The sequence below is a fragment of the Notolepis coatsorum genome, assembly GCF_963971535.1.
Source record: "Notolepis coatsorum genome assembly, chromosome: 4".
Lineage (NCBI taxonomy): Eukaryota > Metazoa > Chordata > Actinopteri > Aulopiformes > Paralepididae > Notolepis > Notolepis coatsorum.
In genome coordinates this window covers 143,430,320-143,445,243 of record NC_140168.1, presented here as the reverse complement: position 1 = coordinate 143,445,243, position 14,924 = coordinate 143,430,320, and the positions used below count along the sequence as shown (strand labels likewise).

At 46.6% G+C, this 14,924-nt stretch overlaps 1 protein-coding gene across 2 annotated transcripts in view; it reads left to right on the top strand.

Annotated features, from left to right (window-relative positions):
- Positions 1 to 12,601: 12,601 nt before the first annotated feature.
- tp53 (tumor protein p53) overlaps positions 12,602 to 14,924 on the top strand; it is a 40,813-nt gene continuing 38,490 nt past the window's right edge. For both annotated transcript variants that reach the window (XM_084312838.1, XM_084312837.1), the window contains exons 1-2: positions 12,602 to 12,731; positions 14,032 to 14,151. In XM_084312838.1, the coding sequence (XP_084168964.1) occupies positions 14,075 to 14,151 (77 nt within the window). In that variant the 5' untranslated portion in view covers positions 12,602 to 12,731; positions 14,032 to 14,074. The remainder of the gene's footprint in view (positions 12,732 to 14,031; positions 14,152 to 14,924) is intronic.

Sequence of the window (14,924 nt, the reverse complement as noted above, 5' to 3'; positions counted from 1 at the left end):
GATTAGAACTGCAAATGAATTATAACCAATCATGTATGGCTGATTAAAGAAATGTATTGTTATTTAGCATACAATGTAAAGATGATTATAATGGTTTGAAATCAGTAATTATGTCTTGTAATCAGTATAACAGAAACATGATTTATGATTACCAAACTGTATCATTATACCAGTGGTACTGTACTTTTGAGATGAGACATTGGAACTGGGTATGTAGTGACTCAACACGGAACTGTGAATAGGGGAAGTCATGACCATGTATGGGGAAAACGAACTGTAGTAACCTCAAGGTACAAGTGAGAGGCTGGCAAGGAAGGGGTTACTGAATTTACTGAGCAGAGAAAGAGGATGGATCACAGAGGACAGGCACGCAAACCCCTATAAAAAGGGAAGTTACACAGAGAAACGAGCTGGGACGGCTCTCAAGGTAAGAACTAACCTTTTGAACAGGCACCAGATGAGGAACCAGAGGAGCCAACTCTCTGCAATTGTCCGGAGATCTTCGAGGGGACTCAAACCCCAGCAGTAACCTAAGACCTAAAGTGAGTACAACAGGCTCCATCTGGTCTAGGGGAACTGTAAATCACAGATGAATGTGTCGCTAGCTCTCTCGCTCTAGGTTTGATCGAAACCGAGGAGTGTTGGCGCTGGAACACGTTCCAGATTTAAGAGTCCCTGGGAGTCTTCGGCTGTTGCACGGACGGCAGATTAGACCTCTGGTCCATCGCTCTCCCTGCTCAAACCCAGGATAAATATCGCGCGGTGTTGGTTCCTTGTACTGGGAGCTGGCCCCGTGGTAGATAATTTATCCGAGCAGGACCAAAGCAGAGGTGAAGGGGAAGTTGATCGCTTCCTCCAGACTCTCAAGCTGGGGACTTCCAGAAATTACTACATTCTCAGTTCAGGGAAGCTCACTGTTACATAATAACTAAAATTCGATTTATCTTTTAATTTTGATTCTTTATTTCTTTAAATGTTTTTCTACTTTGATTCGAGTTCTATTCTCTTATCGACCTGAACTGTAGCTTTTTACCCATCTATGTAACCAAAATAAAAGCTTGAATAAAATAAAATCTTTGCTTTTATAATAATAAAAATTATTGAAATAAAAAGAGACTTTGTGGAACTCCACTCTTTTTACCCATTGAAGGGGGTTCTTGCTGGTGAAGTAATTGTATAAGGTATAGCGTGCATGAAGACAGGTTCTCAAAGGTTACTCTTAAAACAAGTGAACATTTCCCCGACCGCATAAGTATACATGTGGTCACTACTTTTCCGACACCCACACCATCATATTCAATCATAAGTAGATAGCTGTCGTTAATTCTGGTGTCCTCGGGGACCTCTCGATCCACTGGCTATTTATCGAGAGACGCCGAGGGTGCAAAGGGGAGAGACCAGGAGACGAAGACAGTGAGAAGTCGGACGAATATCTACGCCCCGCAGCTTAAACACACCGAGAAGAGCTGGTAGGCGGTAAGACCCCCCAGCTTCCCGGTGCGGACCCTTTAAACGGAGAGCTGTTCAGTAGTCTTGTACAAGGCTTAATAACTGGGATTGAACACATGTCGTCAGCCTGTGACTGCAACTTGTTCCTGTTTGCGGACGACTCAGCCCTGCTGGTCTCTGACAAGAACAAATTGCAGGTTGAAAAAACCCTCAGCACGGAACTAGGCAAAATCTGCATATGGCTCGCTGATAACAAACTATCATTACACATGGGCAAAACAGAGTCCATTCTCTTCAGTTCAAATAACAAACTCAGCAAGACCGACGGATTCTCAGTTGCAGTGGGTGACAATATTGTCACAAGGAAAGACGAAATTACCTACCTAGGTTCCATCCTAGAGGCAAATCTTTCCTGTGACAAAATGGCATCCAATGTAATAAAAAAAGTCAACCAACGAACTAGATTCTTGTACCGGATCTCTTCTCTGGTAAACAAGAATACCCTGAAGACTCTGGCAGGAGCACTCATTCAAGGGTACTATGACTATGCGTGCACCTCATGGTACCAAAGCACCTCAAAGGCGCTTAAAACAAAATTACAAACATCACAAAACAAACTGGTCAGACTACTACTTGACCTGAACCCCAGAACCCACCTCACCCCTGCCCACTTTGCCAACCTAGGATGGCTTAGAGTAGACGACAGAGTACAGCAACTTGCAATGGGCCTGGTCTACAAGATACACTATACGACCGGGGTGCCCATGTACATGTCAAAATACTTCCCAAAGGTCAGTGAATACCACAACCACTACACCAGAGGAAGCTCAACAAATCATGTTAAACCCAGATTCGGCTCAAACAAGGGACTAAACACGTTTCGCAATTATGCCACAACAATGTGGAACGCCCTACCCAAAGCTGTAAAGGAATGTGAATCCCTGCCCACATTCAAAACCGCTCTTAAAGAGCATCTATGGCCGCCTAGTTATAGTTGAAAGTGGGGGTGCAATTTTTTTTTGTTTTTCATTTTTATATTTTTTTATATATTTTTTTTTCTCTCCTTCTCTGCCTCCTCCCTGAGTCTGCACAGTCATCATATCATTCTACATTAAGGAGAGCAATACACTTATGAATACACTGAACCGGTTTGAATACACAATCTTTATGCTACTCTGTAAGAAAGGGAGAGAGGGGGGGATATATAATCCAAGTATTTGTGTCTTAATTTCTTATGTTATCCTACACTTTAAGCTGACTGTCTGATATTTCCATTACCTGTAACTCTTGGGTCTCTTTCTCTCCTTCCTGAGTCTGTACAGTCACCATATCATTCTACATTAAGGAGAGCAATACACTTATGAATACACTGAACATCATTATGAAACATTTCTATTGCACCCTTACTTACAATTCATTATGAATTGAAAATGGGGAACCCTGATGTAAACAAGACGAAAGTCTTTCTCTGGTCTGGATCCCCTTAACAATTGTGTGTATTGAGCCGTACTGTACTGTACCCATTCTGCAATCTGTTATTGATTGATAAAAATGTTATTAACATATTGCAGAATGGGTACAATATAGTACGGCTCAATACACACAATTGTTAAGGGGATGCAGACCAGAGAAAGACTTTTGTTTTGTTTACATCAGGGTTCCCCATTTACAATTCATAATGAATTGTAAGTAAGGGTGCAATTAACACCGTGCAATCCATTATTTGTGGAGCCCGCCCTTTAAGTCTTTGAGCTATTAGGCTACTAGGGTTCTTACTTTGCGTTTTGGTGTACTGAAAAATGCTCCGATGTCTGTATTCTTTCTTTTTTCTGCCATGTTACCTGGTTGGCTGGACACACACATTTTCATTTCAGGTATTGTACCTTAAGATAATTGAACATCTTGATTTACCGTAAATCCTCAAATATAGGACGGGTCTTCTATTTACCTCAGCTGCAAAGAGCACCAGGCCTTTATTAGAGGCTTATATAAGAGGCAGGCCTTAATTTCTAAAAATGACACTCATGGACATAATCCCTTCATTTTCAGACTTTTATTGCATTATTATTATTATAAAAAAAAAAAAAAAAAAATTGGGGGGGCCCTCGTCACTATAGGCCCACGGGCCGCGGCCGTCGTTAATCCGGCCCTGCTCGTCTGCCATAGCGAACGTTAAATTTGCAAACGAAGTCAACGTTATCCAGCTGACGACACCACATATCTAGATATATGACAACGTTAGCTAGCGGCTAGCACTAAAGCTAACGCCAACCAGAGGGAAACTTTGTTATTATTATTATTATTATTATTATTATTATTGGTATGACCAGATGGCATTTCGGACCATGAAACAATTTTATTGTATTGCGTGGTAGAAGTTATACCACTCAATAGTAAAGATGATGTCTAACATAATAGTTTGTTCGAACAACTGAACTTACTTAGTGGAAGATCCTGCTGTTGTGACAAAAGTGTTCACGCTGCCTGCCTGCCTGCCTACCAGCTTACACCTGGAGGCTGCAGCGCTGTGAGACTGGAGTGTGCCGGCCGGGCTCCGCTCTGTCTGTGGGAGGCACTGGATCAAACCATATCGGGCAGGGGGGTGTCGCAATCTTTGGAAACTTGCTATTAAGTGTCATTGCGTATTATTAATTTGATTGAAATTACGTAGTTATGGTTAGATAATATTTATATATTGGGGAGGGATATATCATATGATCAAAAAGTGAGGGAGCAAAGAGACAAGTTTGCTCCCCCAAGTTCAATACTCCTGGAGCACGTGCTTCGGCTGCTCTATTACGTAGGCGTCTACACCCACCCCCTCCTAATGTACAGTCCCCTCCCCATCATATGTATATACTCTGTCAGGATCTAGGGGTAACAGTACTGTATATTTGAATACCGCTTATGTCACAAATGTATCAAGTTTCTTTAATAGTTGTCATACAGAAGTACAGAATACTTTTATACAAAATGCTTCTTACTGTTACGCTCCAGAGACTGTGCAAGACAAGATAAGTATGGAATAAAATAACATAGTAAAATTAGAAGTAAAAAAATGAGGTCACAGTGTTCAGTTTAGACATATGTACAATGTTTGATGCAGAATAGACGTAACTGAGTTACCATACAATATACAATACTGTGTACTAATATACAATACTATATAGTGCAAGGCAGAAATGGGACGAGGTGCAATTTAGGTACAATTCACAGTATGAATGAATGAATGAAAACTTTATTTAACAGATTGCAGAATGGGTACAATACAGTACGGCTCAATACATACAATTGTTAAGGGGATGCAGACCTGAGAAAGACGTTTGTCTTGTTTCCATCAGGGTCCCCCATTTTCAATTCATATAGACATATATGACATACATGACATACAGATAGTCAGTACTGCTACATCTATACATTTATGACATACCAGATTTGCAAATACAGTACTGTTTGTGATACAGAAGGAGTCAAGAAAAGGGAGTATATACATTTGACGTAGAAACTGTGCATTGGAGGTTGGGTGGGGGGGGTTGGGTACATTGGGATATTGACAACCATACTGGGTAATTTACATTGGAGGTGGTTGGGGGGGGGGGGCGGGGGGCATACTGTATAAACAAGTAACACTGTACATTGAGGGGGGGGGGGGAGGAGACACTGTACAAACAAACACAATTGTACATTGAACTATTGACAAAACCATACTAGGTAAATGACTGTACATTGGAGGGGGTTGGAATGATTGGGTTAGGATATTTACAGGGGCCAGTGTTGAATTGCAGTCTCCCGTAGGTGTCCCTTGAGAGAGGTTTTGAAAGTGGGTAGTGATCCACATTCCTTTACAGCTTTGGGTAGGGCGTTCCACATTGATGTGGCATAATTGCGAAACGTGTTTAGTCCCTTATTTGAGCCGAATCTGGGTTTGACATGATTTGTGGAGCTCCCTCTGGTGTTGTGATCGTGGTATTCACTGACCTTTGGGAAGTATTTTGACATGTACATGGGTACCTTGGTCGTGTAGTGTATCTTGTAGACCAGGCCCATTGCAAGTTGTTGTACTCTGTCGTCTACTCTAAGCCATCCTAGGTTGTCGAAGTGGGCAGGGGTGAGGTGGGTTCTAGGAGTAAGGTCAAGCAGTAGTCTGACCAGTTTGTTTTGAGATGTTTGTAATTTTGTTTTTAGCGCCTTTGAGGTGCTTTGGTACCATGAGGTGCAAGCATAGTCGTAGTACCCCTGAATGAGTGCTCCTGCCAGAGTCTTCAGGGTGTTCTTGTTTACCAGAGAGGAGATCCGGTACAAGAATCGAGTTCGTTGGTTGACTTTTTTTATTACATTGGATGCCATTTTGTCACAGGAGAGATTAGCCTCTAGGATGGACCCCAGGTAGGTAATTTCATCTTTCCTTGTGACAATATTGTCACCCACTGTAACTGAGAAGCCGTCGGTCTTGCTGAGTTTGTTATTTGAACCGAAGAGAATGGACTCTGTTTTGCCCATGTGTAATGATAGTTTGTTATCAGCGAGCCATATGCAGATTCTGCCTAGTTCCGAGCTGAGGGTTTTTTCAACCTGTAACTTGTTCTTGTCAGAGACCAGCAGGGCTGAGTCGTCCGCAAACAGGAACAAGTTGCAGTCACAAGCTGACGACATGTCATTTGCATAAATTAGGAGGTGTACGAGTTGTACGAGTTGTAGTGCAAATCCTTTATCAATAAATATAAAGTGTAAAGTGTGTTTGTGTGATCTAAAGTGTGGAGAGTGGGTGCTGCAGTGTGTTGTTTGTTTGAGTGAGTGTGTGCGTCTGGGTGTGTGTGCTGTGTGCATTTGATGGTTGTTGCATAGTGTTTATTGTTCGTTTAGCAGGCTGATGGCCTGGGGATAGAAGCTTCTTCTGAGTCTTTCTGTGCTCGCCTTAAGACTCCGGTATCGCTTGCCTGACCGCAGCAGTTCAAAGAGGCAGTTGTTCGGGTGGCTCGAGTCCTTAATAATTCTCTTAGCCTTCCCCTTGCACCGCTTGTTGTAAATGTTCTGGAGGGTGGGAAGCCCCCCTCCAATTGTGCGTTCGGCTGAACGTGTCACTCTTTGTAGTCTGCTACGGTCTTGTGCAGTGCTATTCCCAAACCAGGAGGTGATGTTGCCGGTCAGGATGCTCTCTATTGTACATGAGTAGAAGTTCCTAAGGATCTTCTGACTGACTTGGAACTTCCTTAGGCGCCTGAGGAAGTAGAGGCGTTGTCGTGCCTTCTTCACAACACTGTCAATGTGTGTGGTCCATGTCAAGTCCTCGGATATGTGGGCTCCAAGGTACTTGAAACTGTTCACTCTCTCAACCGGTGCCCCGTCGATGCTGAGGGGGCTGTAGTCCTTGACCCCCGACCTCCTGAAGTCCACAATCATCTCTTTTGTTTAGCTGACGTTCAGGGAGAGGCAGTTCTCCTGACACCACTGTGACAGGTTCTCTACCTCTTCCAGGTAGGCCCTTTCGTCGTTGGCAGAGATCAGGCCCACCACTACTGTGTCATCAGCCAATTTGATGATGGTGTTGTTGTTCCGCTGTGCTACGCAGTCATGTGTGTACAGGGAGTAGAGGAGGGGGCTCAGAACACAGCCCTGGGGGGCCCCTATGTTGAGCGTGATGGATGAGGAGGTGCAGTTGCCGGCTCTTACCACCTGGGGTGTGCCCGTCAGGAAGTCCAAGACCCACTGGCAGAGGTCATAGTTCAAGCCCAGGTCCCTGAGCTTGGCTATGAGTTTGGAGGGGACTATGGTATTGAATGCTGAGCTGTAGTCGATGAACAGCATTCTCACATAGTTCCCCTGCCTCTTGTCCAGGTGTGATGCTGCTGTGTGCAGCACATGGGCTATGGCGTCCTCCGTGGACCTGTTGGGGCGATATGCAAATTGCAGAGGGTCCAGGTTGATGGGGAGGGAGGAACAGATGTAGCCCTTCACTAGCTTCTCAAAGCACTTCATGGCTATGGAGGTGAGGGCTACAGGGCGGTAGTCGTTGAGGCAAGCGGGCGTGGATTTTTTGGGTACAGGGATGATGGTGGACTTCTTCAGACAGGTGGGGATGACAGCCTGTTCCAAGGACAGGTTGAAGATGTCAGTGAATACCGGGGCCAGTTGGTCGGCACAGACTTTTAGGACGCGGCCGGGGATGCCGTCCGGTCCTGCTGCCTTCCTGATATTCACTTTTTTAAAGATCCGTCTCACCTCATGCTCTGTTACCCTGAACACTGAGTCTCCATCAGCAGACCCCCCCCCCCCCCCCCCCCCCCATTGCCGTGGTTTGTAGGCTGGTGTTGTTATTCACAGCCTCAAACCTCGCATAGAAGGAATTGAGATAATTTGCTAAGGAGATGTCACTGTTCAGTTTGAGGGGGGTGCCTTTGTAATCTGTCATTGTTCTGAGGCCCTGCCACATGCCTCTAGAGTCAGCCTGTTCAAACTGAAGTTTGTAGTGATTGTTAATGGTACATAATTCACCCACGGAACTATTGTTAGGAACAAGAGTTCCGCCCGAACATTATAGGAGGTGGCACTACCTGCCACCACGGGTCAGTCGACTACACGCAACGTAGCAGTAGCATGTTGTATTTGTGTACCAAATAAATGCTGTTCGCTCTACCTCGAGCTACCGTCTCCGTCTCCCATCTCTCGGCACTACACTGGTGACCCCGACGTTGGTCTCGCTGAAGTATCAGGGACCGAACCGAACATGGCAAACGATGCCGTTATTATTCGATTGCCGGAGTTTTGGGAGCATTCTGCGGCGGCGTGGTTCGCGCAAACAGAGGCGCAGTTCGCCCTACGAGGGGTTGACGACGACGCCGCGCGATATTACCACGTCGTCTCGAGCCTCGGGAGCACTACAGCGGCGAGGACGGTAGGCTTCATAACAGCTCCGCCTGCACGGAATAAATATGAGGCGTTTAAGACGCACCTACTCAGAATATTCGAGTTGTCACAGTCAGAGCGGGCCCGACGCTTGCTGGCTATACGAGGCTTGGGGGACAGCAAGCCTTCGGAGCACATGGAGATGATGTTAAACCTGCTGGGTGCAGAACGGCCTGATTTCCTGTTTATCGAGCTGTTTCTCAGGCACATGCCGCCACACGTGCAGACGGCACTTGCCAATACAGCGACTGCTGATCCCCGTGCTTTAGCAGAAGAGGCTGACCGCTTCTACCTGGCCACTCGACACTTTGCCCCAGGGCTAATAGCCTCGACATGCGGTTACACGCCGCAGGGGGGAGGGGCGAGGAAGATCAGGAGCAGCGCTGCCGCAGGCCTGTGTTATTACCACGCACGTTTCGGCGCGAGGGCGACAAGATGCCGTTCCCCTTGCACTTTCGGCATAACGCATAAACGCAGACACCTGCGCCCAGTAGCAGCGGTGAGCGCAGGTATGTCGAACCGGCTGCTTTTCATTAGAGACACACTCTCCGGTTGCAAATTCCTCTGCGACACCGGAGCTCAGAGGAGCGTCCTGCCAGCTACAAAAGAGGACACCGCCGGCGATGATAGAGGTCCACGCCTGACGACCGCCAACGATACCCCTATCCGCACCTACGGTACAAGGACCGTGGAACTGTGTTTTGGGGGCCAGCGGTTCACGTGGGACTGCATCACGGCCGACATTTCGTTCCCACTACTTGGGGCAGATTTCCTGGGTGCACACGGTCTCCTCGTGGACATTAGACATGGCCGCCTAATAAATGCACAGACACGGGCTTCGTTGGCATGTGTCCGCGATGAGGCGACATACGGCGGCCTTCTTACAGCTTTCACCGACCACGAACCCCTCACGACGTCTGAGTCAAAGGTAGCGGAGCCATGGTCGGCACGACAAGAGCTCACGTACGATTCCGAGGGCGCCGCGGGACACGTCGCCGAGAAGCCCAACGTCGTCATCGGAGCTGTACAGCCGGACCTCGACTACGTCGACAGGGGCTCGGAACAGGCCTCCGACCACGACATCCAGGCCCTCGGGACTGCAGATTCCAGTCTACGCCTGGAGGACGTCGCGATTGGTCACTCGGGTCCGACGCTGCTGAATGACCTATCCACCGGACACCCTAGCCCACAGGCCCCTGAGGACTGGCGAAGGCTCGCCTTTGAGGTGGGGTACAACCACCACAAGATTGAACCCGCCCACGTAGACATTTCCCAGCCCTTAGAGCTGGCCCTCTCCCCCCGCCGAGGCCGTCCGCCGCTACCCCGGGACCCGCCAACGACGGAGCCGCCGTTGGCCTCGTCGACGTCTGTGCCCCCGGGTGTCGGGGAGGACACGGGCGCTTGCGCCGCCCCTACCTCCCCGCCCCTGGCTTTCCGCACTCACCGTGGCCGGTTCATGCCCCCGGGCGCCGTGGAGGGCGCAATCGCTTGCACCGCGCCCCGGGTTGTCCGCTCACGCCGCGGCCGGGTCGTTTACTCCCCGCCGTGGAGATTTTGACCATGGTTGAATTCTGGGGGGGCTTGTGTAGTGATTGTTAATGGTACATAATTCACCCACGGAACTATTGTTAGGAACAAGAGTTCCGCCCGAACATTATAGGAGGTGGCACTACCTGCCACCACGGGTCAGTCGACTACACGCAACGTAGCAGTAGCATGTTGTATTTGTGTACCAAATAAATGCTGTTCGCTCTACCTCGAGCTACCGTCTCCGTCTCCCATCTCTCGGCACTACAAGTTCAACTTTATCCCTGTAACGCCGTTTTGCCTCTATTACTGTTTCAAGTTTCAAGTTTCTTTAATAGTTGTCATACAGAAGTACAGAATACTTTTGTACAAAATGCTTCTTACTGTTGCGCTCCAGAGACTGTGCATGATAAGTATGAAATAAAAACATAGTAAAAATTAGAAGTAAAAAAGAGTAAAAAAGAGGTCACAGTGTTCAGTTTAGACATATGTACAATGTTCGTAGACGTAGTTACCATACAATATACAATACTGTGCAGTGTACTAATATACAATACTATATAGTGCAAGGCATAAATGGACGAGGTGCAGTTTAGGTACAATTCACAGTAGGTGTACGAGTTGTAGTGCCAATCCTTTATCAATAAATATAAAGTGTAAGTGTGTTTGTGTGATCTAAAGTGTGGAGAGTGGGTGCTGCAGTGTGTTGTTTGTTTGAGTGAGTGTGTGCGTGTGGGTGTGTGTGCTGTGTGCATTTGATGGTTGTTGCATAGTGATTATTTTCGTTTAGCGATTATTGTTCGTTTAGCAGCCTGATGGCCTGGGGATAGAAGCTCCTTCTGAGTCTTTCTGTGCTCGCCTTAAGACTCCGGTATCGCTTGCCTGACGGCAGCAGTTCAAAGAGGCAGTTGTTCGGGTGGCTCGAGTCCTTAATAATTCTCTTAGCCTTCCCCTTGCACCGCTTGTTGTAAATGTTCTGGAGGGTGGGAAGCCCCCCTTCAATTGTGCGTTCGGCTGAACGTGTCACTCTTTGTAGTCTGCTACGGTCTTGTGCAGTGCTATTCCCAAACCAGGAGGTGATGTTGCCGGTCAGGATGCTCTCTATTGTACATGAGTAGAAGTTCCTAAGGATCTTCTGACTGACTTGGAACTTCCTTAGGCGCCTGAGGAAGTAGAGGCGTTGTCGTGCCTTCTTCACAACACTGTCAATGTGTGTGGTCCATGTCAAGTCCTTGGATATGTGGGCTCCGAGGTACTTGAAACTGTTCACTCTCTCAACCGGTGCCCCGTCGATGCTGAGGGGGCTGTAGTCCTTGACCCCCGACCTCCTGAAGTCCACAATCATCTCTTTTGTTTTGCTGACGTTCAGGGAGAGGCAGTTCTCCTGACACCACTGTGACAGGTTCTCTACCTCTTCCAGGTAGGCCCTTTCGTCGTTGGTAGAGATCAGGCCCACCACTACTGTGTCATCAGCAAATTTGATGATGGTGTTGTTGTTCCGCTGTGCTACGCAGTCATGTGTGTACAGGGAGTAGAGGAGGGGGCTCAGAACACAGCCCTGGGGGGCCCCTATGTTGAGCGTGATGGATGAGGAGGTGCAGTTGCCGGCTCTTACCACCTGGGGTCTGCCCGTCAGGAAGTCCAAGACCCACTGGCACAGGTCATAGTTCAAGCCCAGGTCCCTGAGCTTGGCTATGAGTTTGGAGGGGACTATGGTATTGAATGCTGAGCTGTAGTCGATGAACAGCATTCTCACATAGTTCCCCTGCCTCTTGTCCAGATGTGATGCTGCTGTGTGCAGCACATGGGCTATGGCGTCCTCCGTGGACCTGTTGGGGCGATATGCAAATTGCAGAGGGTCCAGGTTGATGGGGAGGGAGGAACAGATGTAGCCCTTCACTAGCTTCTCAAAGCACTTCATGGCTATGGAGGTGAGGGCTACAGGGCGGTAGTCGTTGAGGCAAGCGGGCGTAGATTTTTTGGGTACAGGGATGATGGTGGACTTCTTCAGACAGGTGGGGATGACAGCCTGTTCCAAGGACAGGTTGAAGATGTCAGTGAATACCGGGGCCAGTTGGTCGGCACAAACTTTTAGGACGCGGCCGGGGATGCCGTCCGGTCCTGCTGCCTTCCTGATATCCACTTTTTTAAAGATCCGTCTTTAAAACTGCTCTCCTGACGTTGTATCTTGCCATCTTGTGTTCTTCCATGTTGCCTGTCACCAGCCCGGTGTTGTATGCTGATGTGCGCACTTTCAGAGCCTCACGGACGGATTTATCTACTATTTGTCTACTATCAGTACTAAATACCTATATGTCCCTATGCCATAAATGTCATGTATGTTGTGTATGTCATAAATGTCTATATGAATTGAAAATGGGGGACCCTGATGGAAACAAGACAAACGTCTTTCTCAGGTCTGCATCCCCTTAACAATTGTATGTATTGAGCCGTACTGTATTGTACCCATTCTGCAATCTGTTAAATAAAGTTTTCATTCATTCATTCATTCATTCATTCATTCATTCATACCGACGGTAACCGTATGATAGTAAAGGGTTAACCTTCTGTCGTGCGGCAGTGAAAGGGTTAATAGGTTAACTCGCGCCTGTTCTGTTTAAAAACAACATGGGATCGGAGCGGCCTCTGATTGGACGCCCCCTGCATTTTAGGCGCCTCCCCCTCCCTCCTCCTCCATTCTGCCTGTCACTCAAGCTTTTAGGAATCCCCCCTCCGCGTGGCGTGCACTGCTCTTCACAATATTTAGGCTCGAGACGAGACTCTGACTCTCCCAGCTCCTCACAGAGACACACATAAACATTCTGCTCAGGATCCCTGTCGGTGGAGCCACGGTAATAACCATTCAAATTTGAAATTTCATTCATAATAACGAATCAATTTAATAAACCGAGCCATTTCCCCCCCACCATGGGACCTGCTGCGTGACAAAAAAAAGTTTAGAGACGTCGATCGAATTCCACAACAACCCCATAGCTAGCTAACGAAGCTAATTAGCAACTCAAGCTAATTAGCTGACTCGAAGTTTTATAATAGTGCGGTCGGTTGTTATTTCTTTCTTCTACCGTAAAGATGTGTAAACAGTTGTGTATTTTAAAAGTAATTCGGTGCACATGGCTAATATGGTGTTAGGAGTGTTTGAGCTCATTTCATTCAACGCCCGGTTGTTGTGGCCTTGTGCTGCCTGGAGGCGAGACTCTGGAACATGGATGGTTGGCTGCTCACCTTGTCAACCTTATTGGTCTCTTTAGTTTTATTATCCGAGCTAACTTTACACCACAATAAGTAGCCATTGTATTATTTGTATAGTGTCAGCTAACGTGAACTTGGTTAATAACAACATGGCTCAACGTTAACCCGAAGTTCTAGCTCGATGGGGCCTGTAGTGCTGCTGCTGGGGCCTACTTTACATTTTTATTCCCTTTTTATGTTTGTTTTGTTTTTCGTTACTTTTTCATAGCTTAGTTTTTTTTTTTTTTTGTAATTAGCTTATAGCCGATATAAAGCTTTGGTTGAGATTTTAAACTCAAAAGTTAAAAAAGTATTTAGAATGTATATGTATGTAGAATACTGTTTTGGAGTCTTAATTTTTGTTGGCAATATAGGACAGGCATATATAAGCATTCTGCTTCAGTCTGTACATTTTCAGTCACTGTAAAATCAAATATTGTTAAATGATGGCGTATATTGTATTGTGTGAGATGATGACTGAATAAACTAGTACTACTACTATTTACACTCGTGTCCTCCAGGGGCTACGTTTGGTTCACACAGTGCCTCACTGTGATTTTTGTTTTGATTTATTATTACAGTTTAAGATAATCTAAAGAATACCGGCCTGTGGCTGTTATTTGTAAATACCTGCAGGCTCTGCAAATGTATGGACATTTCTCCCCTCACACTGTAGGCCTTTTAACTTTTTCCCCCTCATGTAATAAAACATTCATTCGTGTTCATGTTTTGAATGGAATTACTTGTTTTATTGTCGTTTTACGCCAAATTATATATATATATATATTTTTTTTCCCCACAGTATGGCAGTGTATTCAATTCTGGTTTTAAAACGTTTTTAATCTAGCTGGTTGAAATCTGCAGCAGCGGCTGTATCTAACCCATGCCGTTCTCCTCTGTCAGACACCACAGGGTCCTCCTCATCTTGCCTCCTGCATCAAACAAAATGGATCAGGAGTTTGAGTTCTCCCTAGGGGGCCTGCCCCTGAGCCAGGACTCCTTTAAGGATCTTTGGGACAGTGTGTAAGTATTTAAAACATCTACCGTATCTATCACTATGAATTGAAAATGGGGGACCCTGATGTAAACAAGACAAACGTCTTTCTCTGGTCTGCATGCCTATTGTTTAATAACAGCGCAGCAGTGCTGCTTTTGCTTCCGCGTTTTCCCTGATTGGCTGCGCCATGCCCCGCGGCAGGCGCGGCAACCGCAGAGCGGAGCAAGCAGAGCGCGAGCGGAATTATGTCATGTCCGCCATGATTTTCATTCGGCGCTTCAGCTCACCTGGCAGAGCAGCGGTCCTGCGGTCCGTTGTTGACGAGTTCGAATCCCATCAAAAAAAAATTTTTTTAACGTGCTTTTTTTTTTAACGTGTATTCTTTCGCCGGTTAAGGTTAGGCATGGTTAAGGTTAAGGTTAGGCATTGTTTCGGAGTTGGTTAAGGTTAGAACGGTTAAGTTTAGGCGCTGTTAAGGAGCTGGTTAAGGTTAGAGTTTGTCTTAGAGAATGGCAATATTCTTTCTATGGTTAAGGTTAGGCATGGTTATGGTTAAGGTTAGGCATTGTTTCGGAGTTGGTTAAGGTTAGAACGGTTAAGTTTAGGCGCTGTTAAGGAGCTGGTTAAGGTTAGAGTTTGTCTTAGAGACAGCCTATTTCCGCACTGCCGCTCTCCCGCGTTGCCGCGGTCACATGGTCAAATTGTCACATTCTTGCACTGCTGCGCTGTTAAAAAACAACACGCGGTCTGCATCCCCTTAACACTTTGGGAGCCAGCCGTGGTTTCCTTTTTACCCCCT